The following is a 22,617-nucleotide window of genomic DNA, read 5'->3' on the forward strand; positions in this document are numbered from 1 at the left end:
AGCATTAAAAATGCTCCCCAAAAGCCCTATGCATGTTTTTGAGGTGTTTTATAGGCGTTCTGCAAGCGTTGAAACCGCACCGCGAATGTTTATAATGAACTTAATGGTATTAACGCCCCACAACCGCCTAGCAAACGTCCCACAAATGCCTGCCAGGCGTTTGAGGAGCGTCACCATAGACTTGATGTGTTGAAAGGCTTCAACTCCTCCTGACTCAACATGAGGTGTCAATTTTGACGCGACGCTAACGCTTCAGTGTGAACAGCACCCTGAGCTACCATGTGTATCAATTTTATAGGCGTTTGAGGAGCGTTAAAAACGCCCATCAAACACCTGCTTTCAATGCTAGTGTCAACTGAACCTAAGTTACACAAAGCCACAAGTTTTTATTGCTCAGCATTATAACATTTTAGCTGCCTGCATCCTAACAACCACTGACATCTTAAATTGATAAGGAGGACATCGGGTGCCTGCTTGGCTTTCTTGCTTGGCCCTCCCTTGTCCCTCTGTGTCAACACTTGGGGTCACATTAGCAGTGTGAATGAGAAGAGAAACATTGGAATACTAGTCAGTACCAATGCCAGTGTACAAAGGTGTATTTACTTTAGAAGAATAAATCACCTCTAACTTTGGGTGTCCTGCATGTATTGAACTTCTGCGATACGTAAAATTAAAAATTTTTTACATATTAGAATGGGGTGCCTTGAGATTGTACATAATTTTAAAGGGTACCTTGAATTTTAAAGGGTACCTTGTACAGGCAATTGCAAATTAATCTACAGTAAAAAAAAAAAAAAGATCTCTAGAAAGTTATTATGTGAACTGGAAAAAAATGTTGAGAAACACTGACGTGGACGATGGTTTTCCACTGAGGTCACCAGCCTATTATAGACATGAGATTGTCACCTGTTCTAGCTGATGTATCCATACCTGTGTTAGCTATATGCCACAGAAAAGCGATTGTTAATAAGTGGCCACCAGTAATTTAATATGTGTTGGTGCTCCTCAGCTTGATGCAAAAAAAGATGGATTTCAAACAAATGTATATCATTCAGAAGATAATGCAAAAAATAATAATGAAAATCTCACTCTATTTTGTCTTTAGGTACCTTGGCAGGTGTTATCGACTTAGCTGTGGACTGGATGACTGATCTGAAAGAAGGGATTTGTCTGAACGACTTTTGGTACAGTCATGAACAGTGCTGCTGGGCTTCAAACGAGGCCACGTTTGAAGACAGGGATAAATGTCCTCAATGGCAGACATGGTCGGAACTGCTGATAACTAAGGCAGAGGTAAAGCAATGGCTTTTCTGACAGATCGCCCGATGTAGTTATTATTCCCTTCCTTTTCAATTGCCAAATGGTTCACATAATAACTTTCTAGAGATCTTTTTTTTTACTGTAGATTAATTTGCAATTGCCTGTACAGAGAAATTATTTGGCAGGAGTTATTTCACAGGGAGCAACATAACTTCATTCACCACGGAATCTTGGACAATATACATTCTCCAGCAGTCAGTGCTGTACATTTCCAAGGCTACAGTGTTGGACAGAACTTGCTGATTAAGCTTCATGTATGCTCGCTATTTATTTGCACTAGCCATTCTTAAGCCTGGTACACACAGAAAGTTTTTTATCGTTCAGCCCAGCAGACTAAATGAAAAAAAAAAATCGAGGAGCTTGCGAGGAGGTCTCTGTATTAACAATGCAACATTAGTAGAGCAATCTCCCTGTTGAGCTGCTGTGTTCTGATAGGGAAGCTGGCTGCGAGATTGGCTTCTGTCAAACAAGGAAATGTACACATGAGCCGAATGTCAGCTATCTGACATTCTGCAGCAGCTAATTATGGCTGATATTCAAGCTGTGCGTACAGGGTTTAAAATGAACCAAACAACCTGAAAGGTGACCAATCAAAGCTGTTCTCATTGTCATTGCCATGAAAATATCACCAATGAATTTGGAGCTTGGGGAGGGGATCATGACAACTAATTAAACCAAATATAATTAAAGTGTATGTATCTTTTTTAAATATTGTATTGGGAACCAATGAAGTACAATATCTAATTTTGTCCCCACCAGAAAGATCCACCCTCTTTATTTGGCCTGGTAATCATTGTTTCCAGTAGAGAAAGTGATGGGCAATCCAAAATTTTAGAGTTGTTACAGAAGCAGGAGGGAAGGTTAAATCTTCCAGTGGGGACATCTGTTCAAGTAACAACTAAAAAGGGATTCCTCTCAAGTTTGAGACATTTCCTCTTACTTTTTGTTGTATCTCTTGGGCAGGAAGTGAAGGGAAATCTTCTTGGTGGGACACTGACAGCAAAAAAAAAAAAATAAATCAGTTTCTGCCCACCTTTCCCCCTCAGCTGCCATTCTTGCCTAGGTGAGAATGCCATTTCCAATGCTGTGAAGCCTCCTAGGATATGCATTGTGACGGGAGTCATCTTGGGTGGGTGGCTCATGGAACCCAGCTTACTTTGAAGAGGTTGGGAGACCCCTGTCTCAGCTCCCCATATCCCTCTTATGTGCAAGTCACCCTGTGTCTCTTAGGGGCACAGGGTGACTAATGGACGCTGAGAATGCAGTTGGAATTACTTCAGATGGGACAGTAATATTTATCAGCCATATGAAGACTATTCCTGGTTGTTGATTCTGAACTAGACATGTGAATTGAAGGTGCTGGACTGTCTGCTCTGTAGTGAGATCCTAATTCATCAAACCATTGTCTAGGTGTGAGTTCCCATTCACCTTTTGTTTAGGTCACCCAGCTAGCTAACCTAATTAACTTACTGTTTAGAGTGTTAAGTCTATTTCTGTATATAGCTGCGTTTGCATATGATCATGTGATCAGTCTCAGTGTGTATTGTATAAAAAGCCTGTTTGAATTTAAAATAAAGAGTTCCATGTACAGACAGACTGGTGTCATCTAGTCTTGTATGGTCAGCTGTGGTGTCTGTTGTCGGTGTTTAGACGGGGAAGTGGTATTCTAATGGAAGTACTCAAGTGTAGTCTGGGTCGGTTCCGTTACATGCATGTGAAATACTGTACATAAGTTGGAGGAGGACCAGCCTGGTGGTGACATCATTGATGTCAGAATCAAAGATGGCGGCAGTGCCAACCCAAAGTCAATAAAAGTGTTATTTCAGCCTTGTTACCCTGACAATTGCTGAGGGTTATTGGTTGGGGTTATCATTGCTGGCCCTGAGATTTGCTGGGGGCTATCATTGCTGGCCCCAGTGGAACATATTTTACTCCCACAATCTCTTCAGTGTACAGTCAGACCGTATTTTGTCTAAACAAAGGTAAATGTGCCATACAAGTCATACTCCATGAAGAAACACAGACTTTATTGGACATGGCCATTTATAGCCATGCCCAAAAGTGAGTGGCACATTTGCTCCCCTCATTTATACTCCAAGCACCAGCAAATCACACCCCCCAAAAAATTGTCTGAAGTTGTGCCTGCCTTTTTTATTTCTGTTTTGCATACTTTTTTATATTGCTTCTTGAGAATTATGTTTTTTTTCTGTAGCGTACAAGTTTTTACGGTTTCCTAAAAAGCATTAGTTTTAGTAAGGTAATAATGTTCATTTTTATACTTTGGAACAATAAAAATATATACCACCAAGCACTGGTGAAATATTGCAATTTTGTAATAACGTGTATTTTCTAGCAAAGGTTTAGGAACAAAAATAACATCAAACTGAGGAACATTTATGTACTTGTTACTGACCGTGAAGCTTCAGTTCGCATTAAGCTGTTTCATGCAGTGATAATGCCTCTAGTATATGGATGTAAAATGGAAAGATGCAATGACTGACATTAGAAGACTGAACCTGACAGGCCTTTTGAATGATCTGCATCCTGCTAGCTAGTATTATGCACACTTTATTGGCAGATGAGCTGATAAAATATATACCTTAGCTTAGCAGCATGCATGTTACAGTGACATTTAGTAATAAATCTATCAAGTCACTCAGATAGAACAGAGCTAATGGAGTACATGACTGAGAAAGATAACAGGAGACAGAGGAATCAGCTGCTGTCATTGTATATTATATTTCCTGGATTTAGTGTCTTTAAAAGGGACCTGACTGCATGTAAATATGGAAACTGTAACTCTGACAGTCTCTGCCTGATGTTATGCATCTCCCAGCTTCTGAGCTTGAGGTCAGCTTAAAGGCAGAGACCATCAGACTTCAGGTTACCTCTGAACCCTGTCATTGCAGTTAAAATGTCCACATCAGACAAAAGAAGAAAAAAACTATAACACAACAATATATTTTTTTCAAAACAAAATCTACAATCTAAACTATATCCAACGTGAGCCCACCTGGTTCATTTTTAATGTTTGTAATTTCTGCTTATAATTTTCCATCATGGCTTTCATTTCATACAGAAATCAAAGGGTCTGGGTGCTAATGACAATAATTCCCTTTCTTCCCCTAAAACACATTCAACCCATGCATAATATATTTATAATAAATGAACAGTACCAAGCTGTGTGGAACAAAAAAAACATTATGGTCATAGATGCGGGCCCAATAGAATTACTTTACGGTTAGGCACATAACTGAAACTCAATCCTGGTCCCTATTCTATTATTTGAATCAGGCAATTACCTTGCACTGCAAGAACATTACAAAGCAATGATCGTGAAAGTTAGTAGGCAAAGCATTATGCAAAACAGAAATGAATTTTACGAGCTATTTTTCTGCAACTTTAACTGTAATGTGGATGCAATAGGTATACACAGATTAGGTGGCCCAAAGATATTACATTTGTATCTTCCAACTCGTTTTTCTTTACAGGTACAGACTGTTATAGAGCACTTTAGAAGAAGCTCTCAGGGACACCTAGTTAATGAAAAAGTGTATTGACCATCTTCGACATGCAGTATATGGTCAGTAGACCATTGCTCTCTTTGCAGAGATCTGAGAATTAGCATGGTGAACTGGGGGCTATTACAATCCCCAAATACCACTGCACTGGTCACCATTAGTTGTTTTTTTGGAATATATTTAGTACTACAGCTAGTTGTCAGCAGTAAGCATACATATGAGGACTATACCTGCAAAGGGTTGATTGGTAAGACATGCTTAATCATCCATTGTTGCAGGGCATTGTAAGAACCATTGAAGCCTTTACATTATCCACCTTCTGCTTTCAGAGTTGATGATGGGTGATCTTGCAGAACACCCCCGGAACATGCTGCAAAGCAAGTCTGACTGGCAGACTGTATTGAGTAATATTGGGGGGTTTATTGCTTTGTGTGTCCCCATTGGGGACCCAATAGGAAGTTGAGCTGGCCATAAACCTAAACTGTGTGGATGTATGAATCTCCTGTGCCAGTAATTGTATTCTGACAGCCAGCTCCAGTGGCTGTCAGAATTCCTATCAAGTACCAGTATCTGATTGGCACTGTTTGTTCGGCAATTTTCTTAGTTCTTCTCTGGCAATGGACAAGCTTTTCTACTGTTGTACAGAGGACAATCTACTTCTGATCATCTTCTGAACAACTAGCCTGCCCATACCTGGATTGAAATTCGGATGGTCCCTGCTGAACAGGCCAAATTTTGGTCCATGTATGGCCAGCTTTAGCACAACTTTTGTATTGCACCTGGAATGTATTTAGCTGGTTTAAACTGAAATTTAATTTGGACTTCAGTGTACTTTGGTATTTCTATAGGTTTTCAAGAGTATCTAAATACTGACACAACCATTTATGCAGAGGTTCAGCCTGCTTGTTTGAAAACCCATACCTATTCTCATTATTACCAGCCAAAACCAGACCATACAGCACAACTATCAATATCACTATAATTTTCTGCTGTGTTTTTGGTGCCTTTGTTTTATGCTTTTTTTCTATTGCTGCTACTGCTACTGCTTCTTGTTGTAATGCTGTTTATGGTTGCTTTTGACAGTAAGATTAACTATTATTATTTTCACTGTCTTTCAGGGAGCCAGCGCATATATTTTAAATTATTTCCTCTATATTTTGTGGGCTCTGCTTTTTGCTTTCTTGGCGGTGGCTTTGGTTCGAGTGTTTGCTCCATATGCCTGTGGCTCTGGAATTCCTGAGGTGAGATCTTAATGATAACTCCTGACATTTTTACGTTATTCCTTCTGCCTTTAGTCTTCCTCAAGAGTAGAATATAGTTAAATTCTTTTAAAAGATATGTGTAAATTTATCGTGAAATGTTTTATGTCTTTTCCGTGGATGAGCAGATATTAATCACAAGCTGCAATGAATTTCAAGGAAGTCTGACATTGCAGGACTCTTCCTGAAAATTGTTGGGCTTACATGTTGATCTTTTGGACTCCTTCTGAGTCCTTCTGAGTCATTGACCTGAGATGACGAGCAAGCATATAAGTAGTTCTGAATTTAATAATTTTTAGGCTCCGTATATACTCAGGGTAAGTGAATCAAAAGGTATTCAAATGTATCCAAATGAAAGGACAAAAAATTATTGTACTGTAGCATGTCAGTCCTCTTGTGTGTGTGGAGGAGGGGATAGAGCTAATAGGGGCACGCATAGTGTGCCACTCTGAAATGTGTGTAATGTTTGTGGGAAAGGGGTTAAAGGGCTCTAAGGATGGAAATAGGATAAAAGCTCTTGAGGGTGTTCTGAGGAGGAGAGAGGAGGCCTGGGGCCTAGTTGTCCCCCTTTGCTCTATGTACTCACTCAGTTTAGACCTCCTTCTCAGCATGGCACCACTGAGAATGAAGGCAGCTTCCCCTTCTCCCTATTTCTGGGCATGTGATATGTCTGCCCTCACCCCCCAGCAGCACTATGCTGAGCCAAAGGCGTGATCTCATCAGGCACCCACTCTCTTCTGTCCACAACAGGCTGCTATTGGAAGGAGAAGAGAGGAGACTCCTCCCTCCAGCAGCTATCAAGGCCCTTGCTCCTTCTGACAGGATTGATGCTGAAGACCCTCCTGTCAGTGAGGTGCCTGGGAACGAAATGTCCAAACCTCTCAGCATGCTTCCGCACCACATATCAACACTGCTCCAGGGGCACGTGCCCCTTCTGCCTCCCCTCCCCTTCCTTGTCCCAGTCCTGCTTAAATGTAGTGGATGCATTAGTTTCCTTTTTTTTCAGGCTTTATTTCCTTTTTTCACACCTAGTGATCCTCCCAGCAACACATGTCCCATACTTTACCTGTAGAGCAGCAGTGTTGTCACCCTAGTACTGGATAGCAGAACACCTTCCCCTTGTCTCTTCTCCTTTATATAAGATAATGTATTTTGTGGTCCACAGAGTTGTAAACAATGTAATTGATAGGAGTGCAGAACAGGCACCACATAGGAAGTTATCCAGCCAAAATGTGTGTTTACCAGACTGAAATAGAACAAATAAGAGAGGTTAGTTGAAGGGTTTACATACACTTTAAGCTAGAGACAGCCAGGCACCTTACATTTGTGCATACACGTTTGACCATTCTTGTAGATTTATGAATGCTGTTAGAGGAAGACACAGCAGTCTGTATGGAGCCCACACAGCAGTACATATTTATGACTTTTTTTTACTGCGGGCACTTATGAACTGACACAGACATTATCATACTGTATTTCTGAAAGATAATTGTCAAACAAAGAAGATGATGGATTCTCAGACCTTTTTGTTTTGGATAGAGTAAGGGAGTGTGAAAACCTCTGGCTAGTTTTCTTTTTTTGTTTTCTGTGGCTCTGCTGGAGAGATTAATACTATTTTCCACTGTCAATCCAAAATGTCACAATTCTTACCAAAACAGGAGGCGAGGAAAAATCTTCTATTGTCTTTGGAAAGATGTCTTCTCACTTCCTGTTGTGCCTCTGGTACAAGAAGTAAAGGAATATCCCTAATGGAACAAGATAGGAAAAAAAGGATTTAGAAATTTCTTACTCATTCAACTAATAATTTCATCTTATTCAACACTAAAAATGTTTTGGCTTTGGATATACTTTAAAGCTTAATTCTGGAAGTCTTGAAAACTTTCCCGTGTGGTGAGGTTGTAACCCACTGCAAAGGAGAATCTCCAGATTACCTGAAGTTGTGTTTTAAAACCCTAAAGGTTAGATTACATTATTTTTTGGTGTGACCTAACTCAATTCAAAGAATATGGGACATTAAGGATGAGCGTAAAGTGCTCACTAATAACATTGGAGTACATTTTTTAACCTCTTTGCGCCGGCCGCATGCAAACGTGCGGCCTCCCGGCGTCTGAGCCTTGAGGCCGAGCGGCCGTACATTTGCGTGCAATTAAGAGAAACATATGTGCTGAGAGTTCTCACCCTGCGCGCTCCCAACACACATGTCCGGTACTCAGGGAAAGGTCCCAATCTCCTCTTTCGATCAGGATCTTTCCCGATCATGTGACCGCCATGACGGTAAATCACAGCAGTCACATGACCCTAAAACCCTGCCCCACCTCCCAGCTTCTGAAACCCTTAAAGGGCCAGGAGGCGCCGGTGCCAACGGGTTAAAATATATATTTTATTCGCAAAATAACAATAATCATAACATTTATAAATATACAACATAATAAACATAATGTAAAACACAAGAGGCCACATAAAAAAAAAAATTAATATGGATCTGATTTCAAAAAGTGAACATTCGCTATGCTGTAAGCAACATTTGCAATTGTTGATTATGCCTAAGGCATAACCTGATATGTTTTTTACATCTTGACTCAAATTCCTCATGAAGAATAACAGTACATGTGCCCTGGCACAGCTTCCAACCTCATAGTTGTGTTCCCATACTCTGAGATCTCAGGAACTACTGCAATTACCTGCTAGTCTCAAAAGATTTGGAGTGAGATTTGGTGATGTCACTACTATACAGCTCACTGTTCTCTTTTCTGCAGGCTGTGACATCAGAGAGCAAAATCCTGTCTCTACCAAGTAGTCTACCTCCACACAGAAATAGTACAGAATAAGGCATGGCAAGCCAGTAAGGGGCAGAAAAATCACCTGCAGGGAGACCGTAAGCAATGCTGGCACTAGTGCTTTGCCCTCTGGCTACCTTTTTTTTTGGACACAGCTTCTTCAGTACAGGTCTTTTTTAATTTAACATTTTTAAATTAACATTGGTCTTTGCAACACTAGAATTTTATATCTATTCATTTATGCATTCCATCCAAAAATAATCCATTTCTTTCTGCTATTCGACACTAATTCTTCTGGTTTCAGATACTCTGCCCACCAAAGCGGAGAATTTAATCAGACTTTGAATATCATGAATTCAAGATTCTTGTATTGACGTCAAAGAAGGATTAAATTATTTTAACCATGGAGGGAGTCCTACATTGTCTGGGCATACTAACAGATCTCAAAGACTTTAGGAGTGATATACGAGTGCAATTTGTTCAAAAAAGTGGAATAATAGCATTAATATGAAAATATGAAATGAAGGTGCCAAGATCTAAGTCTGCCACCAATAAAAGTACACTATTTGCCTATACAGAAATAATGCTGAACATTTTTCTTTTTATTTGCCAAAAGATCTAAACCTCTTTGTTATGTTTCACCTTTTATTTGCATTTAGATAAAAACCATTCTGAGTGGCTTCATCATAAGAGGATATCTAGGAAAGTGGACGCTGTTAATAAAAACGGTAACATTAGTTCTCGTTGTGTCCTCTGGTTTAAGTCTTGGAAAGGAAGGACCATCAGTTCATGTAGCCTGTTGTTGTGGCAACTTTTTCTGCAGCTTGTTCTCCAAGTACAGCAAAAATGAAGGAAAAAGGAGGGAAGTAAGTTGATTTATGAAAGGAAAAATGTGAATTCATTATCCCCTATGAAAGTTCTGTCTTAACCTGGTGATATATTTGTGTCACAGGTGCTTTCGGCTGCAGCTGCAGTAGGAGTCTCTGTTGCTTTTGGAGCTCCAATTGGCGGTGTTCTTTTCAGTTTGGAAGAGGTACTGTGCATTTCTTTTAACTGTTATTGTTCTGTAAATTGAAACTGATGGTGCTGACGTCAATGAAAAATTCCAAACCATTGTGCTTTTGCTTGCCTTGAATATTTAAACATTATTCAGTTAGAACTACATGTGTGCATGTGTGTGTGTGTGTATATATATATATATATATATATATATATATATATATACAGTATCTCAATGAAGTGAGTACACCCCTCACTTTTTTGTAAATATTTTATTATATCCTTTCATGTGACAACACTGATGAAATGACACTTTGCTACAATGTAAAGTAGTGAGTGTACAGCTTGTATAACAATGTAAATTTACTGTCCCCTCAAAATAACTCAACACAGCCATAAATGCCTAAACCGCTGGCAACAAAAGTGAGTACACCCCTAAGTGAAAATGTCCAAATTAGGCCCAATTAACCATTTTCCCTCTCCGGTGTCATGTCACTCATTACAAGGTCTCATGTCACTCAGTGTTACAAGGTCTGAGGTGCGAATGGGGAGCAGGTGTGTTAAATTTGGTGTTATCGCTCTCACTCTCTAATACTGGTCACTGGAAGTTCAACATAGCACCTCATGGCAAAGAACTCTCTGAGGATCTGAAAAAAAGAATTGTTGTTCTACATAAAGATGGCCTAGGCTATAAGAAGATTGCCAAGACCATGAAACTGAGCTTCAGCATGGTGGCCAAGACCATACAGTGGTTTAACAGGACAGGTTCCACTCAGAATAGGCCTCGTCATGGTCGACCAAAGAGGTTGAGTGCACGTGCTCAGCGTCATACCCAGAGGTTGCCTTTGGGAAATAGAAGTATGAGTGCTGCCAGCATTGCTGCAGAGGTTGAAGGGGTGGGGGGTCAGCCTGTCAGTGCTCAGATCATACGCTGTACACTGCATCAAATTGGTCTGCATGACTGTTATCCCAGAAGGAAGCCTCTTCTAAAGATGATGCACAAGAAAGCCCGCAGTTTGCTGAAGATAAGCAGATTAAGGGCATGGATTACTGGAACCATGTCCTGTGGTTTGATTAGACCAAGATAAACGTATTTGGTTCAGATGGAGTCAAGCGTGTGTGGCAGCAACCAGGTGAGGAGTACAAAGACAAGTGTGTCTTGCTTACAGTCAAGCATGGTGGTGGGAGTGTCATGGTCTGGGGATGCATGAGTGCTGCCAGCACTGGGGAGCTACAGTTCATTGAGAGAACCATGAATGCCAACATGTACTGTGACATACTGAAGCAGAGCATGATCCCCTCCCTTCGGAGACTGGGCTGCAGGGCAGTATTCCAACATGATAACGACCCCAAACACACCTCCAAGACGACGACTGCCTTGCTAAAGAAGCTGAGGGTAAAGATGATAGACTGGCCAAGCATGTCTCCAGACCTAAACCCTATTGAGCATCTGTGGGGCATCCTCAAACGGAGGAGCGTAAGGTCTCTAACATCCACCAGCTCCGTGATGTTTTAATGGAGGAGTGGAAGAGGACTCCAGTGGCAACCTGTGAAGCTCTGGTGAACTCCATGCCCAAGAGGGTTAAGGCAGTGCTGGAAAATAATGGTGGCCACACAAAATATTGACACTTTGGGCCCAATTTGGACGTTTTCATTTAGGGGTGTACTCACTTTTGTTGCCAGCGGTTTAGACAATAATGGCTGTGTGTTGAGTTATATTGAGGGGACAGCAAATTTAAACTGTTATACAGGCTGTACACTCACTACTTTACATTGTAGCAAAATGTAATTTCTTCAGTGTTGTCACATGAAAAGATATAATAAAATATTTACAAAAATGTGAGCGGTGTACTCACTTCTGTGAAATTATATATATATATATATATATATATATATATATATATATATAATTTTGTAAACATTAATAGAGTCAGTTGTAGTTGCTTTCCTTTTCCTATGAACTCAAGTCCACAGGCTGGCTTCAGTGAAACATTTAAGAAAACAAAACATTGTGTTTATTGTTTGCTCAGCTGTGAATTGGTAATCATGTCTTCTAGCGCTTGTTTGCATTGCAGAGTTAGAAGACCTCTGCATTTCTACACTGGAGGGGAGGTAAATGACTACATACAGTATTATGAGCAGCAGTAAATTAATGGTTCTTCAGTGGGGAAATTTGGAATCTTATGATAGGGAGTTATGAAACAGAAAGCTGTAACAAATGGAAAATATGTAAACTGTATTGTATGTAACAGATGGAAGGTAAATATTAGAAACACAAAGGCGCATGGAAAATCACTGACCAGATATTGGTCAGAAACAAAAGCATGACATTACAGAAGACCTGCACAGCATTGTGGCTTTGTTCACAATATCATCTTTTTACTCCATGCATACTTTTGAGTGCCCAGATGTTCTAAGGATATCAGGGTAACTGATATGGGCAGCATGAGGATAATTAGAGTGACAGGGTGTTATTGCACCCCGTTTGCATTTTAAAAGGTAATTCCACTTTTACAGTAAAATTTGAGAAAACCACACGATATGTTTGTTATGTGTTCCCATTCATTTGGATCACCTAAAAACATTTTATTTTTAATATTCCTTACAATTTAGATTTTTCAAAAGAGAAGGTATCATGACTGATTCTAAGAATATTTGGAGAGTCTCAGATTGACTCTGTCCCAACACAGACTCTAGCTATCCCTCATTAACATACAATGCAAGAGGGTGATTTCAACATTTTTAACCCTTTGTTAGGACAGACAGTTTCCAAATCTAGTTTACAGCTGAAAATGAAGAACTGCAAACACAGTACAGACAGGGTGAATTATGTAAAACATTTCTCCACAACCCCCTCCTTAACATTATAAAGCAGGGAGAGCATATAAGGTTAACCGCTTCCACGACACCCTATAGCAGAAATACTGCTACAGGGCAGCATGGGTGCGCAATATCACGTATATATACTTGATTGTGCAGCTCCAGGTAGGGGGTGCGCGGCGCCCTACCCGCACTGCTATTCCCGAGTCCTGGTTGGTGATTCCCCGCTGGGGGAATTTCCCCCCCCCCCCGTATTGTAAACAATACAGATTTCTCCCCTGTCCGCTCCTACACACTGCTTTGTATGTCTCTCCCTGGGTTAAGTTACCCAAGCAATTAACCCTTTAAGCTACCACCACCACCTTTTGACTAAGAAGGTGGAAACTCACAATCATAGCGAGAGCAAATATGAAAAATAAATGTCTGTACACACTCTGTCACCACAGACAGGTATATTCAGAGATTTTTTATATACAGTAGCACTCTTCAAGAGACAGGGATTCCTTAGTTTACATTAAAAGCCTTAGGGACAATTTCAACACTTTCCAAAATAGGGTTTAATAATGAAAAGGTCAAACTGCTTCATAATGGATATAGATATGACAGGTCTCAGAGATCTATTTCTCATACGGGGGGTGTGGAGGCCTACTACATTCTAATACCTCCTAGCATCAGGATCATCAAAATGCTAGCCAATTTGACTTTATTCTGGCTATACTGTCATAATTTCAGAGGTTGGGAAACATGCTAAAGTGTTAAGAGTCTTGGCTGATAAGCAGTCTATCAGAAATGTGTATTCCACAAACTTTCACTAAGGTATTTATGGCCCAGGGTCTGTTAGTTCTCTGGTATTGCTCAAGCTTGGGAAGGTGACAGTTTTATTAGGGTTTCCAGTCTGGAATGGTGGATTGGGCTAATAAGCATGAGAGGGTCTGTATCTATCCTGGTCTGATAAGAAGGCTCTGGCTTTTACAGTTGTGTATTGCAAAAGAGGCTTTCTGGGGGATGAAGAGAAGGGAACCATTGCTGCTATTCACCAACTTGTGTTACAAACTGTCCTGGCTGACATCTGAACATGCCATCCTTGCCCTTTTACACAACTGTGAGGGCTCAGTACACGTTCAGATTACAGTTACATCTTCTCTTTTTGTCCTCGTGACCATTACAACTAGGAATGAAAGTGAGGAAACATCCAAATTTTAAGCTTCCAGTACAGGAATTGAAGGGAAATCTTTTGATGAACACATTTTGGTAACAACTGTCAAAGAAGGGAGTTGCATCACTTTGGAGAGATTTCCTCTCACTGTCTGTTGTATCTAAAGGACCTGAAGTTAAGGGAAATATCTAGAAAGGGACAGAGATAGTTTAGAAAACTGACAGGTGTTTTTACCATTCCTTACTCTATCCAAAATGAAAAATGGTTTGCCTTTAAATATACTTTAAAAATAAGACAATCCAAAACTGACCTCTTAGCTATGGATAGATGTCTATGGGTTTATTAATTGCCCCTATTACTCTGATATCTTAGTTGTTGGTAGAGCTCTGTGAGTTTATTCACTTATTGAGGGTTATTTACTAAAACTGGAGAGTGCAAAATCTGGTGTAACTCTACATAGAAACTCAGCTTCCAGATTTTATTGCCAAAGCTTAACTGAACAAGCTGAAGTTGGAAGCTGATTGGCTACCATGCACAGCTACACCAGAATCTGAGTGCTCCAGTTTTAGTAGATTTACCCCACTGGCTCTTTAAAACTCACTGCAATTTTAGAAAAAAAAAAAAAAGTCTTCAACGAATCATAGATTGCTTTATCTCAGGGAATGTTTTCATCTGCCATCTGATGATTTATACTTAGTGGTGTAGGTAAGATGACCACATGGCTCACTGTAAAGCTGTTGGAGATATAGTATTGTGGCAGCAGAAGGTTGAAACCTTTTTTAACCTTCTTAGCGGTCTGATTATGTCCATATTTCTGTGCTCAAAGCGGTACATTTTTTTGCATGGAAATATGTATTTTTTTTTGTAGGCCTGTAATTTTTAGGAATACCTCACTGAAATCTGTCCGAACAAGAATCTAGTAAACATCCCGGGTATGTTAAAATTTGAATCACAAAATCATAAATTATAATTTAATAAATAATCATAAAAATTAATAATATAATAATAATAAATTTAATTCAATAATATAATCAAACCAAAAACACTGAAATTTGAAATATAGCGCCAAGTTCGCACATCACTGAGCAAAGTCGCAAAATCGTTTTCAGTGTCGAATTTCCCCACAAATCATTATCACTCAATTCTGCAAGTAGTTCTAATTTACTATCGCTGTTTTCTAGCTGGTCTAAAACTGGTTTTGACCTAAAGGGACGCTTTTTGGACGCCATGGACATTTCTCAGTTTCCAGGCAGAAAGAACAGTAAAAATGTAGGCAGGGCACAGGACAACGCACTAGGGACAAAATGTATGTGAAATGGTTTGATACAGTAATGTTTTACTATGTTATTTTAGTGAATTTAGTGAATGTCACTTTTTGTCATTTTCAAATTTCCCCCCATTCCGTCTCCCGTACGTCCTGATGTCTCAGGGAACGGAACACGGAAGACAGATGCCGGCATCCGCCGGAGGACATAGCCGGGCACACTGCAGGAGGGACATCGCGGGAGCGCAGGAGAAGGTAAGAGAAGAACAGATCCCGGAGCAGCGCCGCATGGTAAGCCCGAGTGTAGCTCAGGGTTACCGCTTGTGGTACTGAAACTTTACCCCGAGCTACATTCGGGAATACCACCAGGGAGGTTAAGAAGATGATAGCTCTTTTGCCTACCAGTGTGTGTTGAAAACATGTCATCTAAAGCACCTCTCTCTGCTTTTAATGGAGGAAAGTTCATGTAAGTGACAGTGTAACACTGAGGGAATGTTCTGTGTATCTGTAAACTTTTAAGATTAGGATTTAAACAACTTGCATATTTTTTTCTTTTTTAGGTCAGTTACTATTTTCCTTTAAAGACACTGTGGCGTTCTTTTTTTGCTGCCCTTGTTGCTGCCTTTACCCTGAGATCTATCAACCCATTTGGCAACAGTCGCTTAGTTCTTTTCTATGTGGAATATCATACACCATGGTATATGATGGAACTGATTCCATTCATCCTTCTTGGTGTCTTTGGAGGGCTTTGGGGTACACTTTTCATTCGTTGTAACATTGCTTGGTGCCGCCGGCGCAAAACCACCAGTCTTGGCAAGTATCCAGTACTGGAAGTCATTGTGGTCACTGCAATCACAGCCATTATTGCTTACCCAAATCCATACACGAGGAGGAGCACAAGTGAGCTGATCTCAGAGCTGTTTAATGACTGTGGAGCTCTGGAGTCTTCTCAACTCTGTGATTACATCAACGATATCAACATGACCAGACCAGTGGATGACATTCCAGACAGGCCAGCTGGCCCAGGAGTCTATACTGCAATGTGGCAGTTGGCATTAGCTCTTGTATTTAAAATCATCATTACTATATTCACATTTGGTATGAAGGTAAGCCTACTATTCTATTTTATTTTTTATTTTTATTACTAACATTATGGTGTTCATCTGTTAAAATGAAAATATCTTTGATTATTGGGACTCCCTGGTTGAGTAATGTAGAGCATACTGATCAACAGTGTCTTCTTTTGTGTGAATATTTTTTTTTTAATACTGGGCAGCACAGTGGCTAAATGGTTAGCACTTCCACCTGGCAGTACTAGGGTTGCTGGTTCAAAGCCCGACCACGGAACCACCTACCTGGAGTTTGCATGTTCTCCCTGTGCCTGTGTGGGTTTCCTCCTGGTACTCCAGTTTCCTCCCATTCTCCAAAAGACATGCTGGTAGGTTAATTGGCTCCTGTCTAAATTGGCCCTAGTATGTATATGTATGAAGGTGAGTTAGGAACCTTAGATTGTACGCTCCTTGCGGGTTAGGGACTGATGTGAATGTACAATATATATGTAAAGTGCTGCGTAAATTTGTGGTGCTGTATAAGTACCTGTAATAAATAAATAAATGCACATATTATTTTTTATGCAAGTTACTAATGGTGCATAGAAGAAGCCATAAATACAATGCCATGTAACAAACTAGATGAGGTCTCAATTTTAAAAAGGACCTATTGATGATTTTACAAGTATGCTTGAAACCATTCCTCACATTTTACAATATGTAGCAAAATAATATGTTTTTAAAAAGCTGTGCTTTTTATTATTAAAAGGCAGTACCTGGGTTCCAGGCAATTGTCTTTGTCTAGATCCAGTCTCTCAAGGTCTTGCAAAAATAAAGTATCTTTAAAAATGCAAGTTATTTTCACCATTTTGAGGATTATGCAAGCCAATGCTGTTTTTAATTGCTGCTATTTATTTCCTTTAATATATATTGGATATACAGTACACGTGACTATGCTTATATAGAAGTATTACTAGGTGAAATAAATGCAGGCTGCATAGACTACTTGATCCTGTTCTCAATATTCTATAATTTTAGGAATATTTCTGTGTCTAATCCTAAACAGTATCCTTGTTAGCTCAGATGTTTCTTTTATAATATGTGTTTCTTGGTTTAAATTGATCAATTATTCAGCCTGTTTTTCTCATCTAGAACATGTTCTCTTTTATGTTAGCCTGTAGACTTGTTACAGGTGTCTTTCCTGGTTTCATGAATATTTACCACTTGTTTTAATAAGAAGGACCACCAAGAGACTCAGCTGCAGCAAGTCACATGGGAGCACTTTTCTAAATATTTAAATATCTACCATTAATAAAATAACAATCCCTTATGATACAAGTACGTCTTTGATAGAAGTTTCAAGTATAAATATCCTCTGGTTGTCCGGGAAGTACTGAACACTACAGAGCAGTTTTGGTCTACCTGATCTGTTTTGTGTAACACTGAAATGTGTTTTATCATCGTCTGCCGCTAGTGTGTCTACACTATACCCTTTGTTAAATGATTATAATATTTAAATGAACATAGAGGTATCTAATAACATAAGCTAGTTGCATATATAGAGTACTAGTATGGTAATGTAACCACAGAATGTCAGTTATATAGCTTACTCTGAATCACTGTTTGTCCATCTGGCATTTTTAGATGCACACACCCTAAAATAATATTTCCCTTCAAATATTTTAGTGGAGAATGAATTCAGCATTTTTTTCACTGGAATATTTCAGACATTAGTTAAAAAATAATAGCAAACTCGTTCAAGGTCGTTTGTGCTTCAATGTCTTAAAGAGTAGCTACATTTTTATTAAAGAAGAACATTAACTAGTGCTTAAAATTACACTTACCTAAGTGCTTTACTTTTCAAGATACAGTCCTCTATAAACCAAACAGTGAGTGCAGCTGTTCTGTTAGGCATTTTGAGTTGAGTTAAAACATGCTAATTTTGAAAGGGTTGGTATTGTAAGTCAATGCATGAATGCATGAATAGATGCATATTCCCAATTTGTGATGCACTGCCTAGGTGCAATGGTGTGCCATTTAAAATAAATGGCACTGCAACATATCATTCTGAATAACACTCTAATGCACCTAGCCAATACACCACAACGCAAATGCATTTTAGCACACATTGGTGTCCTTTTATGACACAGAGAATAGCTGAGATTCAGAGGATCGCAGCTATTCTCTGGTCATTCACAGTTTATGACACCCAGGAGAACATGTTCAGCCCTTCCCTGGCGATCTGTGTTCTCCCTCCAGATTCTCCAGCCCAGAGCTGGAGAATTGGAGGGACCGCAAACTAAGCAGAGATAATTTACCTCTGCTTAGTAAACTGATCTTTTACTGTAATCTCGCGAGATTATGGTAAAATCAGCCGTTTTCCAGAGTTTGTAGACCGTTCTCCCTTCGTTTGGAGAACTGATCTACATATGCTTCATAAACGGCATTCACAGGAGAACTGTGTTCTCCGAGAATGCCGGAGAACTGAGCAGTGATCTATTACCGCTGGTTCATAAACGGACACCTGTAATGGATATAGGTGAACTATTTGTGTCACCACCATGTATAGTTTGTATGAATAGGTCTTTAGCTAAACAGTTGCAATAGTAGAAGTCTACAGGGCTATCTAATGTATGGGTACCTTCACATGTGTGGATGCACCCTGCCTGTGATTATGATCAAGAACCCAAGCGGGGTTTCCTCTGATTGACTGAGAGAAGCAGCCCCATTGAAAGCAAAGGTACAGGTACAGTAGGCACAGCTCTGTGTGTATGGGCATATTGATTACTATAGTGCTGCATCTAGATGCTTCATTCTGGCTGTTATTTCTATATATTACCTGAGGCAGACCCCACCCAATTTTGGTAGCTTTTATGAGACCATGCTGTGCTAGACAGTACAAACCAGTCCTTAACCTCCATTGCAGAAGCATTGCAGCTTGGTCAAGAACCCTGGATTAAAACATTTTTCCAACTTCTGATTGGATATTGATTGTTGGTACATATGCATATAGCAAGGCCTTACTGCTTTTTGTCCTGGTATAGAGGGGATCACAGTGACCAATGTCTATACAAATGTAGCTACTTATACTATTTATGCCTAAAAATGCTTGTGCATTTAATAAACATAAATACAATAGTTCAATAATTACAAGAAAACATTTTGCCATATCTAGTGCAGTGCGACTCTCAAAATTGCATGCATAAATATCATAAAAAATGTAAATCGACAGTACAATAAACCACCGTCACAGAAATAAAATACTTGCTTTCATTTTTGTAACTGCCTAGAGTTCATCTTTAAGGGACTATGCATTATAACTTACAAATCAGCACTATATTTGTTGAATACTGATAAATGAAATCCCGTCTCAAGCCAATCTTTTTTTTTTATTCTTGAGAAGATTAAAAATGTCTATCAAATTGCTGTCTTTGGCCCATCACCTCACTTTCTGACCCTGTGTCACAACATGACAAGACATAAAGGAGCAGTTGTCACTGCGACAGGAACACGCAGACAATAATATACTGAGAAAGGTTCTAAGCATTCAACTGATGGTTCAACACATATTACTGATGAAAAAGTGTGTTGCTTTGTTCAGTGTCCCTAATGGGAAATCTTTTAATTGGGGTCACAGACGGAAAAAAAAAACCTGCCAGTTGTTAGAACCTTTTCACACTCCAATAAAAAAAATATATAAAATGCAGGAGTTGGGTTTTGAATATTTTTACCCTGGAACGTGACAGTGACAACTGGCAAACTGGGTGTAACAAGAAGTTTTGGCCACAAAAGCACACAACTATTGTAGTCAGCTATGTATCCTTTTCAGCCTGCTACCAAATTCCTCCTTCTCCCTAGCCTCAGTGCAGTGTTAGTACAGTGTTCCTAATGGTTTACTAACCATTACTTATCCAGCCATATTTAAAGCCTTCCCACAGTCTGTTTACATTGCAACAACAACACTTTTCTCCAGGCAATTATGGAGGTATCTGAGCAACCTCAAGGGACATAAAAGAGTTCACTGCATAGGCTCCAGGTAACCTCTAACTGTATGCATAACCTGTAAATACTATTGTTCTGCAAATCTGCTACCTCCAACTTCTCCAATTTCTGGAGCAAGGTATGTTGTCTCTTAAACTGGCTATACATTATTAGAATTTTCATTCGAAATTGCTAATTTTATCAATGTTTATTTGATTTTCTCATCATTAGTTGGTTGAAATTGATGTTTGTTTTTTTAAGAAACGAGAAAATTTAAAGGAGACATTTTTTCTCAAATGAACAGATTTTTAAAGGTGTTTGTGATTTTCATTCAGTAAGTCCATTTTCTCCAAAATTGAATGTTAAAGCAAGCAAAATTTTGAAATACTCTTTTATGACATTCGTCAAGCTGTCAAATGTAGTGAGAATTTTTATATGAATTTTCATACAAATTTTCATTTGAAAATCTACTAATGTATATCCAGCTTTAGTCCCTTCTTTGGGAGACAGATTTGTTCCCATAAATGTAAATACATAACTCATGTGTTGTGAACAAATATAGAATTGTATGGATTTTGGCTTGTAATATTTAAAACTTGTAGTTTAGTCTTTCATAGGAATGGTGCAGCTTATTTTCAAAACTTAGCAAGACTACACTTAATGGAAATAAATTGCTGAATAATTGTATTGCGCAGCACAGTGTTATTTTATCTTATTGTACGCTGTGGTTTTCATACTTTATAGATTCCATCGGGCTTGTTTATCCCAAGCATAGCAGTTGGAGCCATAGCCGGCCGTATAGTTGGAGTTGGGGTGGAGCAACTGGCTTATCATCATCATGATTGGATAATCTTTAGAAACTGGTGCAGACCAGGAGCGGACTGTGTTACTCCAGGGCTATATGCCATGGTGGGAGCCGCAGCATGTCTAGGTGCAGTATTGTAGGTTATTACTTTGTACCAATTGTCGGATTACAATTTGTGTCCTAAATTATTTTTGTTTCTCAAATGACTAGGAAATTTCAGCACTGTTTCATTTTATGCCAAAAATTTTTTATGTTGCAAATATTTTTGCTAAATGTCCTAATAAATATAATGTAAGTTTTCAGCCTTTTTAGGCTGAAGAAGGTTTGCAAGTTACTGTTTGCTTTCACAATAGTGTAAGGACCAAACCTAAATATGAACTTGTGATTTACCCATGCAGGGCAGAGCAAAAGATTCACTAAACTATTGCCCTTGTCCACATACATCTGAATGAAGGGGCAGGAGAGTGAAAGACAGATATGTGCAAGTGGGCAGGTAGGCAGAAGTGAATCAATTGCTTTGACCCGCATGAGCAAAATTAAGTATTCATATAGGGCATGTTTATAAAGCAGCGAATGTGACAATCACCAAACATGGGTTGAAAGTAAGTAAATCACAGTAATTTAACTTTTTCCAACCCAGCCACAATGTACCTTTAATAGGGTCTTTACGTCTGAGGGCAAGAAGGACTGCCCAATCATGTGAGCACTACATGATAGCCTGTCACAGTGGTCACATGATTGGGAGCCAATCCCACTGACTTTGACAGCTCGGTCACTGTGCTAAGAGTGTGTAGTGAGTGCGCCCTCAGCCCAGGAACCCCAACTGCCCATGGATGCATATGTGCTGCACGTGGACGTCCAAGCACATCATCTTTGCCGCTGTACAAACACTTTATATGCGTGACAGTAAGTTAATAAACATGCACCAGAAAGATACACCTATAGTGAATGTTTGGTGTATGTTACATTCATTGCTTTATAAATATGCCATATAGTATAAATATGTAGTGCAAAGTGCAGTGACCATTTCCAACATTCAGGATGAATCTTGTACTGTCCTGACTTCAGTTAACCACTTCAAGTCCAGACACTTTCATCCCCTTCCTGCCCAGGCCAATTTTCAGCTTTCAGTGCTATCACACTTTGAATAACAATTGCACGGTCATGCAACACTGTAACCATATTAATTTTTTAGCATTTTTTTGAGACCGATAAAACTTTATTTTGGTGGTATTTATTCACCACTGGGATTTTTATTTTTTTTTTGCTATATAAATAAAAAAGTCCACAAATTTTTTTAAAAAGTGTTTTTCTTAGAAAATTTTGCAAATAAATAATCCTTCTTAAAAAATATTGGTCAAAATGTATTCAGTTATCTTTTTAGTAAAAAAAAAATAACCCAAATTAGTTCATAACCAAAAATTATAATATTTTTTTAAAAAAGATTTACATTTGTATTTTATTTTTTTATATTATTATTTATGTTGTTGTTTCACTGTCACCCTAGCAGTACAGTGTCACCATGGTGACACTGTACTACTTGTGGGGGGGGATGAACATTTTTTTTTCACACTGATTGCTTTTACACACATAAAGGCTGTAAAAGCAATCATATCTCCTTCTCTCTGGCTGCATTCTTGCAGCAATTGAGAAATACTGTGAGAGC

General features: G+C 39.1%; 1 protein-coding gene across 1 annotated transcript in view; it reads left to right on the forward strand.

The window, feature by feature from the left end:
• The window catches only part of CLCN4 (Cl-/H+ antiporter 4), a 97,763-nt gene that overhangs the window by 40,825 nt on the left and 34,321 nt on the right, over window positions 1–22,617 (forward strand). Inside the window, exons 5-10 of the mRNA XM_089673899.1 lie at window positions 1,106–1,293; window positions 5,960–6,082; window positions 9,537–9,743; window positions 9,830–9,910; window positions 15,677–16,222; window positions 20,891–21,077. Coding sequence (XP_089530025.1) covers window positions 1,106–1,293; window positions 5,960–6,082; window positions 9,537–9,743; window positions 9,830–9,910; window positions 15,677–16,222; window positions 20,891–21,077 — 1,332 coding nt within the window. The remainder of the gene's footprint in view (window positions 1–1,105; window positions 1,294–5,959; window positions 6,083–9,536; window positions 9,744–9,829; window positions 9,911–15,676; window positions 16,223–20,890; window positions 21,078–22,617) is intronic.

Source organism: Staurois parvus, unplaced genomic scaffold (assembly GCF_062004578.1).
Source record: "Staurois parvus isolate SC_StPar_1 unplaced genomic scaffold, SC_StPar_1.0 ptg000145l, whole genome shotgun sequence".
Classification (NCBI taxonomy): Eukaryota; Metazoa; Chordata; class Amphibia; order Anura; family Ranidae; genus Staurois; species Staurois parvus.